Here is a 24,402-nt window from a genome sequence, read left to right as displayed (position 1 = left end):
TGGCTGTTGCCCCTATTTTCCTGTAGAGTGAAGTAATGATCAGCGGTTCGGGACCGAATCTTAAGCTTTTGCGAGCCAGGCGCGTGCACGCTCTCTCTCGCTCTGCGGAAACACTGGGAAGGCGGAAGTGTTTGGGAGTGTTTATACAAGTTCGTGGCAAAAGACAAGCGTGTGCCACAGCGGATATAAGTGTGTCAAAATAATAATAAACCCATATTGCAGTGCGACCCTCTGTCTCCCGGTGACTCCTTTTGTTTGACCATCGGGCCAAAAGTTTGGCGACATGCAACATCAGTTGTCCGCGGAGGTGACTCTGACCAAAGGGAAAATCTCCCCAGTGTTCCCCGACCACAGTCAGAATACCGAGCAGGAAAGGATAACAGTGTCTAGTGTGACAAAGTGTTGCAGGACAAGCGTTGTTGGAGGACGTGGATCAATATTGGAGCAGCGTTAATATTGGAGTAGGTGGAAAAACCTAAGAGGATGAAACGGGACCCACAGCTTGCTTTCTTCTTGCTAAAAAGGTGAGACCCCGTCAAGGAAATGCAATAGGGTCTATTTATGATAAGCAATGCACAATAAAACTACTACTAACTAACGTCTCGGCACTCTGGGCGCGTGCACGTCGCTGGCTTCCATTCCACTTTGCGCCAGAGGGGTCGCAAATCTGCAAACACTCGGTAGCTTACGTCCTGCCGCTTTAAATAAATAATTTATCATTTATAATGATAAATAAATTTAATAAATAGTATTTGCATGATTGAGTAAAAAACAAAAATGATTTTTTTAGTAATAAAAATATCATATTGAAGGGCAATAAGAACATGAAAATACATTCATTATTCCATGTTAAATTAAAAAGTTAAAACAATAGTGACAGACTCATTTGTTGTGAAGAACTGAATCTAAAATCTAAGGCTATTACAGAAAAAAGTGAATATATTTCTTTTACTACTTACACTTATTTACAATAAAATATTTTCCCGTGTTATTTATGTCGATTTTTCTCAAAATCCTAAATCTAATTCAAATGCAAAAATGGCAATTCCCTTAATGTACCTCATTGCCAGTGACCACTGTAAGGAATAAAACTCGTAAAAGAAGTTTCAAACGTCTAGATCATAGGTGTCAAACTCCGGTCCTCGAGGGACTGCAGGTTTTGGATGTTTCCCTTCTCCAACACAGCTGATATATGATCAGCTCATCAGCAAGCTCTGCATACGCCTGATAACGAACCTGCTGATTGGAATCAGCTCGTGTTGGAAGAGGGAAACCTCCAAAACCTGCAGGACTGCTGCCCTCGAGGACCGGAGTTTGACATCTATGGTCTTGATGAAAGGTCAAACTAAAATCAGCTTGTGTTGGAAGAGGGAAACCTCCAAAACCTGCAGGACTGCAGCCCTCGAGGACCGGAGTTTGACATCTATGGTCTTGATGAAAGGTCAAACTAAAACTACTGAATAATAAAATCAAAAGAGACAAAAGAAAAATGCTGCTTGACCACTGGATAAAATCCAGATCAACTCTTGTATGGATGAATCTCTTTCAATTGGTTGCAAATATTTACAGTAACTTGACAGCAATCTTGAACATGGAACAGCAAACGAATTTAAAGCAATGTTTTTTTGTTGTTGTTTTTTAAATTTTTATTAATTTTTTCCTTTCGCACACATTATTACAGGTTACACATCATATAATTTGCAACATTGATATCCGAAAGAAGGGTTGACGGGTAGAAACCATGGCTTATTAGTAACCCATCATCAAATATCCAAACAGAAATAGAGCCAGACAATGTTTACATTCTTACAGGAACAGCAATACATGTTATCAATGTATATAAACAAACGTTAACCTTGGCAGTGTCAGCAAGTAATCATATGCTATATTTACATGATACAAATCATAACAGCTCCAGTTTTGGGTTCATTAGTAATATGTTACAATAATTTAATTTGGGTAAAACATAATCCACAATTTAATAATGTGAGTTACTGATTGCAGTTATTGTCTCTCAAACTATTTTCCACTACTATTCACGATCCGTATTTTCTTTTCAGCTTTTGTTTGAATGAGGAACATTCTTTCTCAATTGTCGCGCCCTTCTGGCAATGTCAGCATTTCGTTTTGTGAGATTTTCATTGACGTAGACATGTTTACCTTCAAGCTTGTAGCAATCTCTCAAAAGAGCAATCTTTTTCTTCCTGTCAACAAACCTGATCAGAACTACCGGTGGTTGTGTCTCTCCAGCACATCTAAATGTGCGCTGGATCCACAATTAATCCCAAATCTCTGAGTCGAGTTGTTCCACAGTCTCATTTGCTGAAGCTTGGTCAGAATCAGCTGCACTTGTGTTGGCCGCAGCTCTCGCCACAGGGCCGCGGCGCGTTTAATCTGGATACCTGTAACTATCACATCGTTAATACGAAGATTCCGTTCCAAATCATCCACTTTTTGTTCCAAGGTGACAAAGCGTCGATCTTTTTCTTGTGTCTTTTTCTTCAACAGCTGAATTTCCTGCAGAAGTGGCTCGATGCTCTTTTTAATTTCATGTATTTCGGTGACCATTTCTTTGAGTTTTGCAAGAGAAGATTTTGTCTCCTCAGTCTCGTCAGACAAATCCCAATGTCAACAAAATTGTTAGAAGTCACGAGCGAGTGCAGGAGCAAGTACAGATGTGTCCTTCCTCGACAGATGCGTCCTTGATTTTTTTGAATGTCCAGTCAATATTACTACAAATGATAATACCAAATACTCTGTCTGTTTGTTTTACAATACTGCTCACTCAATGTGGGGGTAGGTGGGTGTTGGGGGGCAAATGTATGAACTTTGTAAACATGTCAAAAAATACCAAAATTGTACAGAGCACAGAAAAGAAAAAAAGAGGAGAGAAAACGGTAGAAAGAGAGGTCAAGTTGTGCTCCTTTTGAATTGCCCAATTCGATGATGATGTCGTGAAAATTGTATATTGTATATTTGTAATTGTGTGTACTTGTGTTGTCTTATAAATTCAAAGCGACGTTAAAAACAAGGCTATTCAACTTCTTTTGTAAGGGCATGTAAATTGCCATATAGGGCACCACATTGGCTTGGGCCAGCATCTGAGCTACATAGACGCTTCACTGCTAAATTAAACATATGAAATGATCAAAATGAGTTTCTAACAAAAATATAAATTACAAGTGTCCTTATGATAGTGTTAGTTTTATCCCTGAGGGAGCTATGGATATATGTTGGAGCATGTAAAAAAGATGTAGAAATTACTTGGGGCTATGCTGCTACCCTGTTTGATTTGGGCTTTGTTACGTTACTAAAACAGACGGGGGTAAAGCTCAGCACTGTAATTCATACAGAATTGCAAATAATTTGAGGGGGGTTTAAACTTAATCCTTCATTTAGTGTAGACTGAAATCATTATTTTTGTCAATTATCAAGCAGTGAAATAATTGTAAACATTTTTGTGTTTATATTAGATTTTCTGTAAATGCCTTGACAATACTTCAAACATGTTTCAACCAGTCGATATAGTTTAAAATGACAGCTCTTTATACAGTATGACTGAGGTGACTAAACATTACCAGTAGGGTGCACTATTAGACTAAGAAAAAGCTGCTTGGTGCTATGGCAACGTGTGGGCAGTTGCAATGAAAGGAATAACAATGGACCTTCAAGCGTGGATTACGGTCATCTGCACTGCAAATCCAAGATTGGCAATTGTAATTGGCAAACTTGTAATCTAATAACAACATTGAAATGTGTGATCCAAGTATTCAGCAATGTGGCTGACTGGCGACCATTTCAGGGTGAACTCTTGACTTCAGCCACAACATGGAGTGCTATAGAAAATTATTTCATAGATGGCTGATATGCATGTACACAACAGTATATTTTGCTTGTTGAAAAACCCCTAATACATATTTAGTTGTGAATATTTATAGACCACATTATTGGAAAGTCAATTTAGCACCATTTGAATTGACATTTTTGTATTAATAGTTTTATTTTAGCAATAACTCGTATATAGCAATATATCAATCAATCTTTCTCAAGAAAAATAATTATTGTATTGCCGAAGGGCTTTATTCCTTTTTGATAATACAGTATATCAAGATTGTCATATGAGTGGGAGTCGGAGAGATTCTGCCAGTTATCAGCTCTCAACGGTCTAACAGTCGATATGTTGGAGAACGGAAGGCGATGGGGATTTTTCAGACAATATAGGAGATTAGCTCGCACACAAAACATGATGCGTTTAGAAGAGGATATCCGCAGCCTGTTGTTTGTATGGATGAGTTTGTGCACTTGGGCCTCGATTCACCCTCCTCTCTCGCTCTTACTCCCCACTATACAATATTTCTTTCTGGTGATCTTCAATTCATGGGCAGAGATATAAAAGGCTGCATTCAGGAGATAGCCCATCGAATAACGCATCAAACGCTTTTCTCAATTTCTCCCCCAAGACACCATAGCGTTCAATCTGTAAGGATTTATGGTGCATTTTGAACATTGCCAGCAATACAAACTTGATCTTGGTAGCCTCTAAGTAGCTAAGGCAATGTGAACAAATGATTAAAAAAAGAAAAAAAGAATGATTTAACAGTGTGCCAACTGTTTGTTGACATAGCCATTGCCTATTTCAACATTGCAAAATTATAGTAATAAAAACAGAAATATAATAACATCCATATTTCCATTTTCTATACTTATGATCATTAAGGTCATGTGAAATAGCATCAAATTGTTTAAAAAAAATACTGATTAAATAAAGATAAAAGTAAGAGCAGACAGAAGTCATTGGAATAAGGCTGAACTGAGATTACCCTCATTTAAATCAATCAGGGGGAAAAGTCAGCTCAGGCCAATTCAACTGTATGTAATGTTTGATTTTTATGTATTTATTCAATATTTATATTGTTTGTTATCTATGTTGTCACTGCCTGATGTTGATGCTTGTGTGTTATTTGCGTGCAGTTTGAGCATCTGCGTATGCATGTTGTTGTTTCATGTGTTCCGTGAATCTAAACACAGCCTTATCAGATATAGTGTATAACTTTATTAAATGTTCACATTAATAGACAAAAACAAAGAACATCAACTTGGCCCTGTGTTGTAAATCAAGCCAGCAGACAAATAGCTCAATATATGATAATTTCATGTCACATTTGTGTGTGTGTGTGCATGTATGTGTGTGTGTGTGTGTATATATATATATATATATATATATATATATATATATATATATATATATATATATATATATATATACCTTGATTAGGGATAGCGGTTTTACTCAAAAATAAACTATTTTTTCTCAATGATTCCATTTAAACCTACGGCTAACTGGTTCCAGTTGTTGGACTCAGCCGTTACAAAATTTTACTGGAAAAAAAAAAAGAAGCAAAGATTAGTCTATCTACTCTTTAGAAAAATAAATCCAAAGGAGGTCTAGAGGCACCAAATTTTATGCACTATTATATAGCCAACCAGCTACAATATATTATTTTATGGGCACAACCCAATAGAGATACTAACTGTTGGCTGGAACTAGAACAGAAGGATTGTAATAACCTCAGACTCCTAGATTTACTCTTTATTACAACATCGATTAAGCGACATAACTGCTTTAAAAATCCAATGATTTCCGCCACCCTGACTGCCTGGTGGAAGGCACTAGAAATGACAAAAGCCCAAGTGGAGCCCAGCGGGCTTTCTCCCCTATGGCATAACCCCGACTTTCAAATTAACAACCAATCGTTTTATTTGAATGTGTGGGAGCAGAAAGGAATTACACATCTCCACCATCTCTTCTCAGATAATATGTTTATATCATATACATCCTTGCTCCAAAAATATAAAATAAAAAACGGAAACTTTTTACATTATTTGCAAGTTAAAAGTATGATAAAGAAACAAATTCCAACACTCCAGGGTACGCTCCAACCGCCTGTTTTAGCTAAAGATATTACCAAGCTTTCTCCGACAACAACAAAAAAACTCTCAAAAATATATAAGTTACTTTCATATACTGATAAAACGTCTTTACCCATCTCAAAATGGGAAACAGACTTGTCTATAGCTCCGGAATCTGTCTTTTGGATTCAAGTTTGTGAAAATGTTTTTTAAAATGACAAAACACACAAATTTACAACTTATCCAATATAAAATTATTCACAGAACATACATTACTCAATATATGATGAAGAAAATGGGACTCTCAGACTCCGACATTTGTCTCCAGTGTTTACAAAACACTACAGACACTTATTTTCATGCTTTATGGTTATGTACTCCGGTTATGTGTTTCTGGACTAAAGTCTTAGAAAAACTTTCCGCTGTCTTGGACTGTAGGATACCGTTCTCTCCAAACTTGTGTTTGCTAGGTGACTTAACAACAATTGACTTACCACATAAACAATTTCAATCTATACTTGTAGCCCTTACTATCGCAAAAAAAACAATTCTTGTTAACTGGAAAAATAAACAAACTTTGAATATCGACCAATGGTCTAACCTCCTCATAAATCATATTTTAATGGAAAAAATATCTGCCTCAAATAAAAACCAAATGTCAAAATTTAAAGAAACATGGTCTACGTATATAGAATTTTTTAACCTAAACTTGGATTTTAATTCTGCCTGTTAGCGAGAGCCACAGCAGCGTTATAACTTGCATTGATGTTTCTGTATTAGGCAATTTGTAACTAATGGTTGTGTTTCTATAGTCAGGAACCCGGCTGCTGCCAGCGGGATCGAGCGGATTCACCTCCGATGGGCACCAGGGGTTGATATTCGGATTCACGGCATGCCAGTGGGTTAATTCTGTGGGTGCTGTCCCCCCTGGCTGGGCGTGGGCGGGTCTGCCCCTCTGTTGGCTGCTGGGTGGCGGCTGCGTCTTGGCCGTTCCCTGGGTCTCTTGGGGGGTGCTGCGTTGCGGGGCTTTCCCTGGTGTCGGGGGCGGCGCCGTTCCGGCGCGGTCCGTCGCTCTGGGCCCGGCGACGCGGTTCGGGGCCTGTGGGCCGCCGGGGTGCCCGGTGGTTCCCTCTCCCCTCCCCCTTCCTCCCCCTTGCTGCCTCTCCCTCCTCGCCTCTCCCCGCCCGTCCTCCGCCTCCCTGTCCCCTCTCCCTCGTCACCCTTCCTCCTCCTCTCCCCCTCTCCTTGCGTCCCTGCCGCTGCCCCCTGCCCTTCTTGTCGTCCCCTTCCCCCCTCCCTTCCCCCTCCCCGGTACGCCTTCCTTCCCCTCCCCTGGGCCGGGGGCTCCATCCATGGCCCGGGTCTCGGTGCTACGGGGGCCGGCGGGGGTGGCTGGGGTTTGGTGTCGTGCCCGCCCCGCTCCGGTGGGCGTCCTGGCACCTCGGGCGGGACCCAGTATCCGGGGGGCGAGTCCCCGGGGGCTGGGGGTCGGGGGTTGGGGGGCTGCCGGTTGGTCGGGGTGGGGTCGGGGGGGGCGGCTTTGTTGGGGGGGGGGCGGTGGTGGGGGTTGCGGGGTGGGGGGTGCTGGGGGTGGGGGGTGTCTGGGGGATTGGGGGCGTGGGGGCGGCTGGGGCTGGGTTGGGGTGGGTGGCGGGGGTGGATGGGGGGCGGGGGGTCGTGGGGGGTGCGGGGGTTGGGGGCCGGTGGGGTGCCTGGTGGGCCTGCAGTGCCCCGTCCTGCTGCGTTGGGCCGGGGGCGCGGGCCGTGTTGGGGCGGGGGGCGCTCCTGCTCCTGGGTTTGCTCTCCGGCCGGTGGCCCTGGCGGGGTCCGGGGGTCGTCCTTTGGCGCTGCCGCGGCCTGGGGGGCCCTGAGGTGTTGCGCTTGCTCTGTTCCGGTGGGGGTCGACGGCTCCCCTCTTTGGTGGAGATTTTCATGCATGCCAGATCCACCACACCAGCATCTACCGAAACTCAGACACAATCTGTTTCCTCCTCAGGTTATTGAATCGGTGGAGGCTGGTGTCTGCGGATCTCACGCGGCTTCGTCTGTCCTTCCTTCCTTTTCTCGGTCTCTCCTTTGGTCTCTTGAGGCCTCCCTGATTTTATGTTTTTTGGATTTGTTGGGGTCTGGATGTTTCTTTGGCTGGGGAGGAGTTCTGGTGGGGGGTGTCTGGTCGGTGCTGGATTTCACCTTCCTTGGTTTTCTTTGGTCCCCTCGGGTCTCCTGGTGTTCGGTTTAGGTGAACGGTATGAGATTCTTTCTAATAGGTTTTCTGGTGAGCTAACAAATACACGCACGCACGCACGCACATACACATACTCACCCACACACACACACACAAAAAAAAAAAAATATATATATATATATATATATATAAAAAAAAATAAAAAATAAAAAAAAAGAGCAATGATGATGACATTTCCGAATGAACAATACTGAGCTCTAAAAAAAAAAAAAAAAAAAGGGATTGCGGTGCGGTCAGATTTTTATTGTTCTAGATATTTGAGTACTTATAACATCAATAGAACTTGTGGAAGTCATTCACTGTCCTCCTATTTTCTGTTTTCCATTTCTTTAAATACTTTTTAACAGTTCAGTATTCACTCCGAGCTGTCACCTTATCCAGTGATTTATGCCACCTATGATGACAAACAGGTCCTAGGTGAGGAACCAGACAAAGCATGGCTCGAAGACCCTTATGATCAGTACAAATTCTTTGTGAACTTCATATGACCAATATGTTGCGATATGTTGCGATTTACATACAAAGTATAATCCAATTAGTTGACGACTCTGTCAGTGACTAGTTGACTTGCAAAAAAAATCATTTGTGGCAGCCATAGTTGAGAATTGTTATTAGAAAAGCCTAGAAGGACTGGGTTAGTGCTCAACAATAAGCTATTTTCCTCACGTGCTGTGCACATAACTTGCAGAAAATAAAATCTGGATTTGAACTGTTTGTGTGCGAGTATGCATGTGTGTGCGTGTGGGGCATGTGTGTGTGTGTGGGATGGTTATAACCTCTGGCTTCCCAACTGACCTCCAGTCCCTTTGCCACCTCAAAAACTGTCTAGAGCATCCATTGGCGCAGGGTAAGTCCGCTTATAATTTTGAACGCAATTGTATCCGATCTGTCCATTTGCACTGCAGTTGCTTTGCAAGATTTTTGGAAGAGGCCTGATTGTGATGTGAGCACATCCAATTTCTTGTGGTTATTTTTCCTTCACACTGCCTTGACCCATATCCAAATTGTGAAAATTAAGCCTAGTGGGACCATGTTACTGCTGCAACACTTAACTAATTTAATCGCAGCCATTTTCTTTGGAGCAACACCTTCAATACCAGCAATTTTACTGGATTTTGACTGATCTTGCAACGCCCACAGAATATTGTGTTCTATTGCTATATAAACATGGATCCTACCAAAAGAAAGATTAGACTCTCTTCTTTCATCAGAAAAAAGTGTATTTCTATCTTTTTCCGTTCTTTAGTTATCAGCGTCAACAAACATTTCAAGCACAACCTTGACTTTAACGCTACTATTTTTTCTTTTGTGACAGCTCAAACATCTAAATAATGTCCTGCTGTAAAACAACATTTCAAAAAATGCTTTTAATAACAAAATAACAGTTTAGTGCACATAAAAAATACACATTGGCTGAGCTGACTCCAGGTCTGCCACATCCAGCGGTCCAGGGGTCGACGTGACCGGCATAAGAGCCGTGAACTCCGCGGGTCATTGCTCGTTGCGTTTGCTAGACAAACGAAGCGTCATTCCTTGACGTGCCGCAATTCGATCGTCGCCATCATGCTTTGATGAGCCGATGAGGATGCTTTTTTTTTTTATTTTTATTATTATTATTTTTTAGCCAAAAATAATTTCTCCAGGGTTAACTGTTTTGTTCTGCTCATTGCTTATTTTCTACTTCCTCTCAGCTGCGCTACTCCTCCACGGCAGTAACAGACTACACTCCCAATACAAAAAAAAAAAAAAATATATATATATATATATATATATATATAATAAAAAAATAATAATAATAAATATATATATATATATATACTTCCTCCTACTCTTCTTCTGCAACAAGTTCCTACTGGCTGATCTTATACTTGCTGCCACCTGCTGGCCGTTTAAAAAAACATTTCAGTCAAGCCTAATCCTTCAGTCAGAAGTGGTGTCAGACCCTCCTGTACACTCTTGCTTGAAAAAACGCTTATGACGTATAGATACGTCATATGTACGCGGCGACTATGACTTTTATGACGTATTGATACGTCTTACGTATGGAAATAATTAAGTTCGAACACATTTGCCAGGTCACATAAAAGCGGCACACACAGAGGCCCACCTGGACCAGATATGGGCAAACGGAGAGAGCTGAAGAGCTGATTGGCTGACACGAGGAGCTAGACTGTTGAGAACACGTGGAGACAATAACTTGACAAGCAGTTAAGGAATAAACAAACAGGTCACAGGAAAACACAGAACTCCTGATAACATGTACAATAAGTCAAAGAAATGCAAAGTACAAAAGGTCAAAAACCGATCAGGACACCAGAAAAAAACAACATTTGAGTTTTCCACTCACCAATACTTAAAGAATTCTCTGCAACTTGCTCTCACAGTCAAGTGCATCTTGCAGCAATTAGCTGTGGTTTTGAGACATGGTCAGTGAATAAATTAGTTCTCTGTGGGTTCACTATCACGCGTCGTCCTTGCCCTCTTGAACACATCTGCAGATGCAATATCCACAGAGGAGGCCTAAGATGAAGTGGATTTCATCAACAGCCACTAGGCTTCGTGCAACTCATAAGACATTAATGGTTAGCTGGCATGCTGTCAGGTTAACTTTGAGCTCACAGAAAAGCAAGATAATGAATACTGTACATGAATCATGAATAAATAGATGAAGGAATGAACTTTGTAATTGCTCAAATACAAATTAAGCAAACAGCAACAGTATATCGGTAAATTAGTTTGCTGCAATTGTGATGGTTATTTGTTCTTCATTTTGAGAAATATGCCTCACAGTTCTACAAATTTTTACAATAACCTCCCCAACACAGAGTGTCCTCCTCAGACACAAAATATTAACACGTAGGTCTAGACTAAGGCCATGGTGGGACTTCACTGTCTGAAATACCATGATGGAGTTGCTAGCGCCGAACCCAGTCGTCATGGTAACAAAAGACATAGTCTCCATTGGTTTGCCCATTTTCATTAGACATTAGACAGACACTTTAAAACATTCTTGAGCCGTGGTGTAATTAGATGAAATCTTGTCACAGATAAAACATGTTTTAAATTGTGAAAAAAAGGAATAATTAGTCTCTTTTAAATTAATATTGAACACAATGGTGTTGCCCTTGACAAACTTTCCAATTTCTCCCTGGCAAAATGCATTACCCACGACTGCCGCAGACCAATAGTACTTCAAGTGTGTGCGTGTGTGTGTATTTTAACAGCCCAATTACAGCTTGTGACGGACATGGGCATGGCAAGCTTATATGTAGGAAGCTCAAACTGCAGCAGAAGACGTGTCTTTGTCAAGATGGAGACAAGTTAAGAACTTAAAAATTTACTTTGCTTCCATTCTCAAAAGGTGAAACATTGATATATTTATTTTATTTTTATTTTTTTCCAGCAGGTGGCATGGTGAGTTAGTGGATGACATTTGTTTTTATGTGTCTTGTGATTGACTTGTAACCAATGTAGGATGTACCCCTCTTGTCGTCCAAAGTCCTATAAACACAAAGTCAGGATTTGCACTTGCCCATTCTTGTTCTTGTCCCTAATGAAGACAAGTGGTATAATATAATATAATATAATATAATATAATATAATATAATATAATAGGGCGGCTCGGTAACTGTAGAACGTCCGCCTCCCAGTGCAGAGGATGTGAGATCGAGTCCGGGCTTTGGCCTTCCTGGGTGGAGTTTGCATGTTCTCCCCGTGCTTGCGTGGGTTTTCTCCGGGTACTCCGGTTTCCTTCCACATTCCAAAGACATGCATGGCAGGTTAATTGAACACTCTAAATTGTCTATAGGTGTGATTGTGAGTGTGATAGTTGTTCGTCCCTGTGTGCCCTGCGATTGGCTGGCAACCAGTTTAGGGTGTACCCCGCCGACTGCCCAAAGCCAGCTGAGATAGGCTCCAGCAACCCCACAACCCTTGTGAGCACAAGTGATTAAGAAAATGGATGGATGGATGGATAATAGAATAGAATAGAATACTTTATTGTCTGACACAAATGGAAGTAGAAATTCTTCTTCGGCCAAGCTGTCAAGCACAATTTCCCATCCAAACACATTTCACATTAAAAAAACAAAAGCCACACAGAATTAAATCAAATAACTAATATATGTAACAATGTGTAGAAAATGCATGAATGGATTAGTTTCAGCAAATCAGTAGTCACGAAAAGAATGATTTCAAAGTTGAGCCTACATTGTTTTAAATTTTATGCAGATCATCTCACTGAACATTTGAAACCAAACAATCAATTAATTAATAATACGTAGAAGACTGTACTGTGCTGCCCCCCTCTCTTTCATTATTCATTCGGCAACCTTCACAAGTCAATAAGTCATCATCATCGCTCTCTTTTGTGTGTGTGCGTGCGTGAAAGTTTGTGCTCTTTAATTCACCTGAAACCTGTTATAAATCCCAGACCATTCACCTTAACCGTATACTTCAGAGTCCCGCAGAGTCGTGAAGTTGGCAGTAGACCAGAGGAAGGATCAAAGGAAAGAACAATGAAACAAAGTGAAATCCAGCACCAACCAGACACCGTCCTACCATTCACAGAGTTACAAAACCAGAATATTTCACCAACCCCAGAAACATATACATTCCTACAGATTAAGAATACCTCAAGAGACCAAAAGAAAGACTTAAGGAAGGAAGGAAGAATATGGGAAGCAGAGTGAGATCCACAAACACCAGCCTCCACTGATTCAGTGACCAGTGGGAGAAGCAAATTATGTTTGAGTTTCAGTAAATGCTGGTGTGGTGGATCTGGCATGCATGAGAACCTTCACCAAAGAGGGGAGCAGTCGACCTCGGCGCGACAAGGCAAGAACAGCCCCCCAGGGCGCCCCAGGTCACGGCAGAGTAATATTTACACTTGGAAGAGAGTAAAATAACGAATTGGAAATAATTAAAAGTCCCTGAAGGGTTAAGAAAAAAACTCATGACCTTCATCTTGGGAGACAACCGATCTACTCCCTGAGCCACGCAGATCCTGCTGTGTGTTAGTATATCGCTCGTGTCAGAATCTTCGTAACTCAGAGAGCAAAAACAATGTGTTTGGTCTCCTCTTGGATATCAGCAAAGAGTCGGAGTGGCATAGCTCAGATGGTTCAGTGGCATTCTCCCAAGCTAAAGGCCGTGAGTTTGATCCTAAACCCTTGAGTGGCTTTAATTTAATTATTTTTTTTCAATTCTTTATTTTTCTCTCTTCCGTGTGTAAATATTGCTCTAAAACTGAGTCCATTTGGTCCCACTCTAAATAGAGTCAAATTTACTCTACAGAATTTACTGTGTACTAAACCAGAATGAGAGCATTTAAAGGTTGAGGAAAACCTTTGCAGTTGTTTACTATTAACTAGCTGACAAGATTGGGACACAGGAAGTCTACAATGTTGAGCTTTGTTACAATATTCAAATTTTGTTGAAACACTGGATTTTTATTGTTGTGTGTATGTGTGTATGTGTGTGTGTGTGGGGGGGGGGGGGGGGTCTTTTTGCCATAATCAAAATTGAAGTAAATAAATATAACAAAGTTTCTCTTTTTGAAACAAGTTATTGAAATAAATGACATTTTCTTTGATAGTGTAATTATATGACCAGCACTAGTATATTGTGATATAGTCTGATTTGCTATAAAATATTGACATACTTAAATTGCCGATCCCCCTGAATCACATTACACATTCCCACCCAGAGAAACAACTTGGCCCCACGACAACAGCAGTTAAAAAAAACTCGCTTTTGGGAGGCTGTGTTGGAGATCTGGGAACTCCTTCATTCTGCTGGGGGACTTTAATGCTCATGTGGGCAATGGCCCTGGAAGGGTGTGATTGGTAGGATTGTGTTGTTACACGGAATAATATTCCGGGTAAAAATGGATACAAGTCCTTTCCCACATTCAGTGTATAGTTAGACCTCCTATCAGCATTTGCATGCTTTGTATATAAGACAAAGATTCACAGGTGGTGTCTCTTGGGTTTGCTAGTCTTGAGAGCAAATTGTGCTGGAGGAGGTCACCAGCCTTGTCTGGTCAGTGTCAATGAAGGGTACTGAGGACTGCATAGAGAGCTCCCATTTGGATGTGGTGATCTATAATTCATGTCGTAGCTGTTTGAAGATGAGAAAGAGGAACAGACTGTATAAAAGCGCCTGCGGTATGGATGGGAATTGATAAGATTTTTACGATTCCGATTCCGTTTTCGATTCTGCTTAACGATTCGATTCTGTATCGGTTCTCTTTTCGATTCTTTTTTTGGAAAAAAAGATGAATAAACATAAATTAGCATCCACTTGTTTCCTGTCTTTGTTGTATCTGTAAACAAGAGACATGTTTAAAAGTAACATGGCCTGACAAACCCAACGGGGAAGTTTTAAGGTCCACATTTGAGGACTCCTCAATGGGGTGCCATGAGGTCCCCAGAAAAAAAAAGAACAGACGCAGCCAGTAGACTGGTGTGTATTTCTCGTGAAGAGATTCAGAATGTGTGGAAGTAGCGAGTGTTGCTTTTAAGTCATGGTTCGTCCTGTACGTCTTTGCGCATTTTGCACCTTCGCAAGCCGGCGCTGTTGAGTGAGATACGGGATTTAACATTAACAGTTCCTAACGGCACGTTTCACATATAGGCAAACTGGTGCTAATATAGTTACTATCATTACCTGGAGTGTTGATAGGAGAATGCTTGCATTGCTTGCGGCCGTTGCTGCTGGGTGGGCTCCGGAGCGCTCCCAAACACGACAGACAGTCATCGCATGCTGCGTGTGAAAATGCGTTTGCATAGTGGTAGTGTTTCTTCCCTTAGACAAAACCTCAAATTTGCAAACATTGCAAGTTGGCCTGTTGTTAGCTTTTTTTGAAAGATGTCAACAAACTTTCGAGAGTGGCGCCATGTTTGTTGCTCGGCGCGCACGGTAATGTCGCGCATCTCGCGCACGCGGTGACGTCATCGTTCCACACGGAACCGATAAGGGAATCGTTAGCAAAAATGCCAAACAATGCCAAGGAATTGAAACACTTGGAGCCGGTTCTCAACCAGAACTGGTTTTTGATTCCCATCCCTAGTCTGCAGTTTATTGCAACATCACTTTGCTGCATATGCTTTCCTTCAAGAGTAACTAACACTAAAAATGGTAGTTTAAAAAAATTGTACTGCATGCATATATCATTTTATATACTGTACCTGTACATCTTTTGGCTACATGTAAAAAAGCAACAACAAACAATCGAAGCAAATAAACATAGGATCACACATAGCAAAGGATGAGGTACAGTAGTGATGGCAAAATGAAGCTTCATGAAGCAATTGCGATATTTTTTGACTCCTCTAGATGGCACTCATGATTCAAAGATGCAATGCAAATGTAATCCATTTTCATTGCACTTGCCTTTATCTTTAAACCAAGAGCACCATCTAGAGGAGTCAAAAAATATCGCAAATGCTTCATGAAGCTTCATTTTGCCATCACTACTGCTAGCTGCAGCTGCCAAGTGTGCTTGGTGGCAGGGCCTGCATTTTATGGCATGGACATTGACAAGAATTGGTAATGCAATCCTCTCATTCATTTTGTATATGAGTTGAAAGGAAGTGATTAATGTGCTAACGAAGTTTAGAAATAATTTAACCATCCAAAATATCAAACATGTATTAATGGTCACATTTATTAAAAATGTTGATTATATCACAGAGCAGGATAAAATTTTCAATGCAGGGTTGCTGTTGATTTCAGCCCTCGGCAACTTTCAAAACGCCTTTTCCAGAGTTACGTGGATGAATGGTTACGATACGCCTCAATAGACCACGATTGCTCATCCTCTGGAAAGTTTGTGTTGGCGATTCAGGTACCTGAGCCAGACCACTGGACATGTGTTGGGCTTCCCAGAAGCGGCAAGTTGTAAAGCGACAGAGCGAATGGCTGGTGACTGTTTGGATGGTATTCACTGTATGACTTTTCATTTTAAATAACATTCACAAATAAAAGTCAACTTGTGATTAAACCGAGAGCTTTGGATCAATTACATTACTCGTACTTTATTTGGGATACTGTATTTTTGTGTGGTGGCTTGCAAAATGGGCACCTTGGCTCAATTCAGATGGGAAATAATGAGCTAGTTACCAAAAGGACATTCAAGTCCCAAATAATTACATCTTTGCTATAAAAGGGTTGCAAGTCTTTGAACAAACTTGCTCCCTAAATGTTGATATTGCTCGTGCCCGGAAGGACAGATTGGAGAGGCACGGCCAAGATTGCACTAAAAGAAAACTTGCGCCTCAACTTCCCATAGCGTGGCATTTTTACTTTTCTCCTAATTTTCCAACATATGACACAATCTTGACAACCAAACAGTCATGTTGAAATATTGAAAATGATGAATAAAGGCAATTTCTGGAGAGAATTAAATGTCTGTCAAATGCTGTTGCCTGAGATTGGGTCAGCGTGAGGCATGCTCTCTTCCTATGATGTGTTTGCATTATCATAATTCATCCAGTAGATTGTTTGAACAGCAGTGACATAAAACTTTCGGCCAATTGAAATTGACTATGTAAAATTACAGGGCAGAAAGCAATTAATGGAGAACATTGAATGTGTGAAAGCGAACAAACCAGAAGAAGCATATCTATCTCTCCATCTTCCAGGTTGATTATCTCAGGGTACCAGACATTTAAAATGAACAAGAAACTGAAAAAAAAGGCTAGTCTAAGGATGTTTTCACGACTGTATTTAACATCAGCAAATTACTTAAAAAGGGAGCCAACCCCCATTTTTTTCCTATAATATGTCATATGTGACCTCACTAGTCTAAACATGACATTCTGATTAATATTACATTTGTGGAATAAGAGTTATGAAGCAAAATCCAGCCATTTTTATCCATCTTAGGGGGTGGCCATTGTTTCCCATGAGTTTATTTAATATTGAGAATTTTAGAGGCATTTGTAGGATTCATTCCATGTATTTTCCTTTCTTTAAAAAATAAATAAAAAAATCCACAAAGATGGCGGCCACTTGTCATGTTGCTATTTTTAGACTTTTCATTTAATTCATTCAATGATCTACTTCATTTTTATTAATTTTATTCACTCACCTATTTATTTATCCATTTGTTATTATTTTAAATCTGGAGCTCTGAGCTAGTAAACAAGGACAAACATGTTTGTTTTTGTAATATTATGAAGGGATAATGTTTCAAAACTTGATTTTATAAGATTGTTTTAAATATCTGCCAAATTACAGAAAACTTCGGAGGTTGTCAGAAATTAGATATGTAGGTTTGCATGTAATTGCTTCCAAAATAATTCGTTTTTCCTCCAGGCTCTTTAATAATGCAATAGAGTGATGAGCACAAAAGGTGCTCCAATCGATCTGATGGATTGATCACCCTCTGGCAACTTTCAAGATGTAAACACATCCTTCAACCCTTTTGTCAAGGCAGGCTTGAAACTGCTAAAGCCTACTTTGTTGTGTATTTAAATACAAATGAGGAGTTAGCCAAATATTTTTGGGGAAAGGAAACTGATGAGCATCACGGCCTAACTATTGCTGGAAGAAAAACTGAACAATTTGTTGCTGCTCAGCTTTGCACCTCCAGTCAACAATTACACTAAGCCGTTGTTCCTAAATCTGCTCTTATCTGAATCCCATTTTAATGCTACACTGGAGGACATTGTTATCCAGCTCCTCTGCAGCCCAAGCACTTAGCCTGTCAGCTTAAAGGCCCAGTGGTTCAATGAAGATTAATTATGATGCTGTGGTCAGGGTAATGAGATGTGCTGCATGGTGAGGGGGAGATTTACACAATCCGAAAAATTGGCATCACTATTCTTTTTGGCGTTTACCTGAGCATTATATTCACAAAGAATTTTCGATCATAAAGTGTATCAATTTCCCATGTGACTTTTAAAACTAATTTGTCTTTAAGTGGTGAGTCAACCCCTGCCAAAATGTCCATACCAATCGTACTACACAGTTAATTGATGCATTTATTTGGTCTTTCTCCAAAGAGGGGGGGGGGGGGGGGGGTTTACCCATGCACACTATTGAGAAAACCACAAACAGCCGTTGGGCTACTCTACTCGTTCGCCACAGAATCTTCTCTAATATCTTTAATGGTTTACAGATATTTTTTGGTCTGTCATTGTGAATACAAGAGTATAAATTCAAAAAAAATCCCATAATGGTTAATAGTGCAGGTGCATATTAATAAACCACAATATTGTTGAAAACATAGTTTATTTCATTAGTTCAAAACTTGAAACTCATATGCGGACATAGAGTGAAATACTTTAAGATTTCTAATAATTTGTATAGTGTACAAAAAAACAAAAGCATCAAATTCAACATCTCAATGAGAACCAATGAAAATTTTTCTGAAAATACAAAAATGTTGGACCTACAGTAAACGCTCATTATGTATGAATTATGGTATGACATGGAAGCATGAGCCTGTGACATTGCTGAGGTGTACTGAGAGCGCAAGTTGCCTTGAGAGCATTCTTGAGCTCATCAGCATTTTTGGGTCAGATCTTCCTCGTGGCAATATCCCATAGATTCTCTATAGGGTTCATGTCTGGTGGATTCCTGGCCAATCCAGAACAATAGTATCAGGGCTATTTAACATGTTAGGGTCGTTTTGGTAGAGTAGGTGCCAAGTACTGTTTGTTGCATGAAATTTGCATCTCCATGTTTGTCAGCGGAAGGAAGGATAAACTGCTCTAAAATTGAATGGTAAAGAGTTGTTGACGTTGACTTCGGCAAACACAGACCAACATTGCAGATCATATGGCACCCCATGCATCACTGACTGTGAAATTTTACTCTTGACTTGGCTTTTTTGTCTCTGACCTCTTCCTTCCAGAATCTGAGATTTTGATTACCAAATGTAATGCAAAATTGACTTTCATCTGTTAATAGGACTTTGGACCACTGAGAAATAGACCAGTGCGGAGTTCGGAATAGTTATTTAACAGGGTTGGGAGGGTTACTTTTAAAATGTATTCCGTTACAGTTACAAGTTACTTGCTAAAAAATGTAGTTAGTAACGTAATCCAAGTACCATAATATTAAAGTAATGTAACTTGATTACTCTGGATTACTTTTGGATTACTCCAAAACCGAGTATGCTCAGGAAGACAAAATAAAAATAAATATCACCACAGTGTGGGATTTTTAATAGGTTTTAGATGAATTAATGAGCACACACTCACACGCACGCGCCTGCACGCACGCACGCACACACGCATACCCCCCCACACCCCACACCCCCACACATACACACATTCTCACGCACATACAAAAAAAAGAAGAAGAAAAAAAAGAGAGAGAGAGCAATAATGATAACATGTCGAATCGGTAAGATTACCGAATGAACAATACTGAGCTCTCTCAAAAAAACAAAAAACTGCAAAATGAACTTTTTATCCCAGTCACAAGTTTAGACGTGTATATGTTGTGTATGATATTTAAATAGTGAATTGGTGGGAGGAAGATTTGTTTGGAAGGTGTAACTCACATTATGGTTGTAGGCTAGCGGGCAAGCTAGCAAGAAGCTACAGCACTTAGCATGCCGCTGGACTCTCAGCTCAAACTTTCACTCCTTCAGCAAAACAAGTGAGTTCCAGTGAATACCGTTTGCCATTTCCTCCTCCCGTCCGTGAAGCTTTTTCAAACTGCCTGAGTGTGGAGGACACGACTAGTCAGTTAGTTCGTCCCCACCTCCCCGACATGAAGTAACGGTCCCACATGCGCGGGCGTGCATGTGCGCTCTGTCTCTCTCGCACTCTCTCTCCCTCGCTCTCACTCGCTCTCATCGTAGAAATTGTAATCCCTCGAAGTAATCCCCATTTTTAATAAATGTACCTGTAATCTGATTACATGTGTTATATGGAATACAGTTACATTTATTTTGTAATCTGATTACGTAACGGCGGTACATATAGTCCGTTGCTCCCCAAGACTGTTATCTAATGATTTTATATAGTAAACTATCCAGTCCACTCATTGGTGAAATTAAAAATTGTTTTTGAACACTACTACGTGCAATTAGTTATGTCATTGCAGTTGCATACTTACAAAGAACAGACCTAATGCCAAGTGGTTTGTTTCTGTAATAAATATTGAACAGATTAAATAAATTACATTGACATATGGCTTTAAGCACTTAAAGTCCATCTGTGCTGTGCAGTGTTGCTCTAGTTACAGTGCCATGATAATGTATCTACTCAAATTCTTACTATTTTGCATAGTTTCCCTATTTTAATGTTTAATATCATCAAACAAATGTAAATATCAGACAAAGTTAACCCAAGTAAACTTCAAATGCAGTTTTTAATGTTTTTTTTAAGGGTGAAAAAAAGTCAACTCAAAGTTACCTGACCCTGTGTGCAAAACATACTCGACCATGCTCAACAGCAACAATTGAAATCAAGCATTTTCTAAAATTATCTTTGAATCTTTTTCATCTCTGTGGAGATATTTGGAACCACTCTTCCTTGTAGAATTGCTTCAAACCAGCAACACCGGAGAGTTTTCGAGCATGGATGGCCTTTTTAAGGTAATGCCATAGAATTCCAATCCGATTAAAGTCTGGACATTAACGAGGCCATTCCAAACCTTTATTTTATTATTATTATTTTTTTAAATACTTTTTTTTAAACCTTCAAAAGTTGATTGCTGTTGTGCTTTGGGTAGCTTAGTTGTTCTGTTGCAGAGCCCAAATGCAGTTTAGCTTGAGGTCACAAACTGATGGCTGAACATTCTCACTCAGAATTTTCATGTAAAAAGCAGAATTCAAGTTCTATTCAATTCTATCAATCACAGCAAAGTTGTCCAGGCCGGATTTAGCAAATCACCAAACCATCACATTGCCACCACCAAGTTTGACTCTTGGCATGTTGTTCTTTTTCTGTGACAGTATATAGGCAGGATATAACAAGACACATACCTTTCAAAAAAGTTAAACTTTCATCTCATCAGTCACTCGAATTTTCTCCCAAAATTTTGGGGAATAATTCAGATTTGTTTTTGCCAAAGTAAGCCAAGACTTTTTGATCAACAGTGGTTTTTTTTTGCATTGGGACTTTTGCTATGAATGCCAACTAGATGTTGCCCTGGGTTCCTTTGTGACCCCCTGGATGAGTCATCACTGTGCTATTGGGGTAATTTTGCTTGGCTGGCCACTCCTGGGGAGGTTCACCACTGTTCCATGTTTTCTCCATCTGTGGACAATGGCTCTCACCATGGTTTGCTAGAGTCCGAAAGCTTCAGGAATTACTTTGTAACCCTTTACCTACGATTAAAGCCTTTAAATATTTTTTTTAATCAATGCTTCATAAATCTTGTTTTTACACTATGCTTTATTTTAGTAATTTTAAAAAGCTACTTTTTTATTTGTTTACTTTTAAATGTTGCTAAGTCTTCGTCTGGCGGCCGTGGCTCAAGGTGTAGAAATGGTCATTCAGTAACCAGTAGGTCAAGTGTTTGATCCACACTCTCCCCAAGTCATGTGTCATCGTGTCTTTGGGCAAGGCACTTCACACACATTGTCTCCAGTGCTACTCACATTGGTGTATGGAAGGTTTGGTGGTGGTCGGCGGGGCCGCAGACGCACACTGGCAGCCACGCTTCCGTCAGCCTGCCCCAGGGCAGCTGTGGCTGCTTAAGTAGCTTACCGCCACCGCAGTGTGAATGTGTGAGTGCATAAATAATGTATCCATTCCATTGTGAAGCATCTTTGAGTTTCAAGAAAGAAAAGCGCTGTATAAATCTGATGCATTATTATTATTATTGTTTGTAAATTATTTTAAATGTACTCTGTCATGGTCTGTGTTTTGGTTTGTCTTATTGGTCATGTTTTCCTAGTGTGTCTCCCTTTGTCAATGTCTTGTCAAGTTTTATCATGTCATCCTGTGCTTGTCATCCCGGTCCCTGGTGTTACCCAATCAGTTCCCCAAGCCACGTGTGTCTTGTGCAGGTGTCTCTCGTTGTCTCGTTACTGTGTGTATTTAGTTCCCTGCTTTCGTTCAGTGAGTCATTGTCGCTGTCACACCCATGCCATGTCCTGTCGGCAGCATTTCCTTGCTTAGCCATGTTCCTGTTTGGTTTGATGCTTTGACTTGTGTTTTTGGATATTGTTGATTTTGTTATTTTCACCAAGTACCTTGTTTGCCTTTTTCTTAATTAAATCCCTTTTTTAACTGCGTCCTTGCCTGGCTGCTTTTGCTCCCTGCATTTGGGTCCTCCACCAAACTCCACCCTTCTGACATACTCTTAATTATTTGAAGCACACTCTGCTACCTTGTGTATGAATTGTGCTTTATAAATAAAGATACCTTGCCTTTCCAGACTGAGAATAATCAGGCTTGGGTGTGGTCAATGAAAATGAACTCAACTTTCGAGAGAAAAAAAGTCATTAGCCACAGTTGATTCATGATTAACAAGGGGGTAACTACTTTTTCACAAGTAGCTTTAAAATGTTGTTTTTTCCTGAATAAATTTAATCACCATTTAAAAACTGCAATTTATATTTACTTGGATTATCTGTCTAAAATGTTGATTTGTTTGATTGTTAAACATTGAAGTAGGGAAACTATGAAAAAATAATTTTCGGAGAGGGCTAAATTTTCCACGGGATTATAAATTTAATCTTATTCCAAAGGCAATGCACAGGGCATTGATGTCATCGCAGCCGCCCAGCAAAATCACTGGGCGGGTGAAACAGTGCAAAACATCAGGATCCTTGGCAGGTTCTTTTATTTCTATTTCTTCTAAGTTTACTCTTCATCCGAGCTCCAAGGCAGTACCAGTCATTGCAACCGGCCATCAAGCCGCATGTTACACAGGTTAGTAAACCAAGAGTGCTTGCTTGAAAGGTTTTTGGTCACATCATCACAACATCCTGTTTCGACCAAAGGATTTTGGTGACTGAATTTTTGGTGTGTCCCTACTATATTGAAGTGTGTATTTCTTTCTTCTTTTTTTTTTTTTTTAGGACACTGGGCCTATTGTAACAGATAGAAATTGGAAGGGCATCGGTATCTCCCTCCTTGTTATTCTGGTGGTGCTTTCACTCATTGGACTCTCAATTGTTCTGCTATCAAAAGGTGAGGCTTACTGTATGTGCTGAAATTGTTTCACAGTATTAGTATTGTTCTTTTCTTGACTTTGCATTTGATCCCCGTGCTTGCCTAATTTATCGCAGGTACTTTGGCTTTCTCTGTAGGTTATGTACTTTAGTGTATGTTACTGTTAGATTAATTAAATACTTTTGATTGATGCCCATTGTTTAAAATATTCATTCATTTGCTATTCTTGCTCAATATATCACAGACTTGAATACAAGTTTGGATCACAGGTTGGCCAAGTGGCCATAACAGTCTTATAAGGGTTTGAGACAATTTTTGGGGCAGAGCTGGATTGGATGTTGCTTTAAGCTGACAACAGGTTATGGTGCAAATGTTGAGAGGGCCGTTCCAGTTTGACATCAACGGTTTCCTTGACTCCTCTCTCAAACAGTTGGTCCTCTCTGCCCAGACAGCACATATTGTTGTTTCAAATGTTGCTTTTCTTTGAGATGTCTAAGTTGTGCCATGTGTTTGAGGAGAGCGGACATATCAAACTTGTGTACCGAAGGGCCCATCCAGTCCGACTTCCAATTATATCTGGTCCGCAAGATAATTGAAAATGTCTATTATTAACCGCCCACTAGCAAATAGAATTTGCATGGATCAGCACTTAGCCAGTTGCATTTAAGATAGCCCTCTAAGTGGCCAAACAAAATGTGAACATTGACAATAATGTCTTGCAGAGCACAGTTTGTGGACCGTGTTAGAGTAGACAATATTTGTATTCTACTCTTTGCGTGTTCAATTAACTGAATGGTGAGATTCTGTTGAAGAAGTCCCTTTGCAAAGGTATCATTATCAGAAGCTTCTGATCACACAACTGAAGTCACCCAAGCAGTGTTCTGTTCAAAAGTGTGTCTCCTCCTCCAGCACACAGTACATTTATTGCAAATCAGTGAATACAAGAAAATCCCCCTCTCCTCCCATCAGCAAGTTCCCATAGGTATAAATCAGATTAGAGAAAAACAATAATAAATCAGCCTGTCTCTTCGACCGACTGAGACCGGTACTAGGCTATACTCCCTTTTAGATAATTAAAAAAAGAAACTTGTTGCCCTTCTCTTCTCAGGCGAAAGAGACAGATAAGAATACAATAGACAATACTATTCATTGAGCTAC

At 40.2% G+C, this 24,402-nt stretch overlaps 1 protein-coding gene across 6 annotated transcripts in view; it reads left to right on the top strand.

Moving 5' to 3' along the window:
• The window catches only part of LOC147164268 (inactive dipeptidyl peptidase 10-like), a 91,525-nt gene that overhangs the window by 12,787 nt on the left and 54,336 nt on the right, over positions 1–24,402 (top strand). For 4 of the 6 annotated variants that reach the window (XM_086091117.1, XM_086091114.1, XM_086091116.1 and 1 more), the window contains exon 2: positions 23,151–23,262. The exons of 1 other annotated variant lie outside the window; for it this stretch is intronic. In XM_086091117.1, coding sequence (XP_085947243.1) covers positions 23,151–23,262 — 112 coding nt within the window. Of the gene's footprint in view, positions 1–23,150; positions 23,263–24,402 lie in introns of those variants that run through there. One more of the 6 variants, XM_086091118.1, reaches the window with a different exon arrangement.

The sequence above is a fragment of the Leptonotus elevatus genome, chromosome 12, assembly GCF_054856555.1.
Source record: "Leptonotus elevatus isolate MCC_2025b chromosome 12, RoL_Lele_1.0, whole genome shotgun sequence".
Lineage (NCBI taxonomy): Eukaryota > Metazoa > Chordata > Actinopteri > Syngnathiformes > Syngnathidae > Leptonotus > Leptonotus elevatus.
This window is presented reverse-complemented; position numbering and strand designations above follow the sequence as displayed.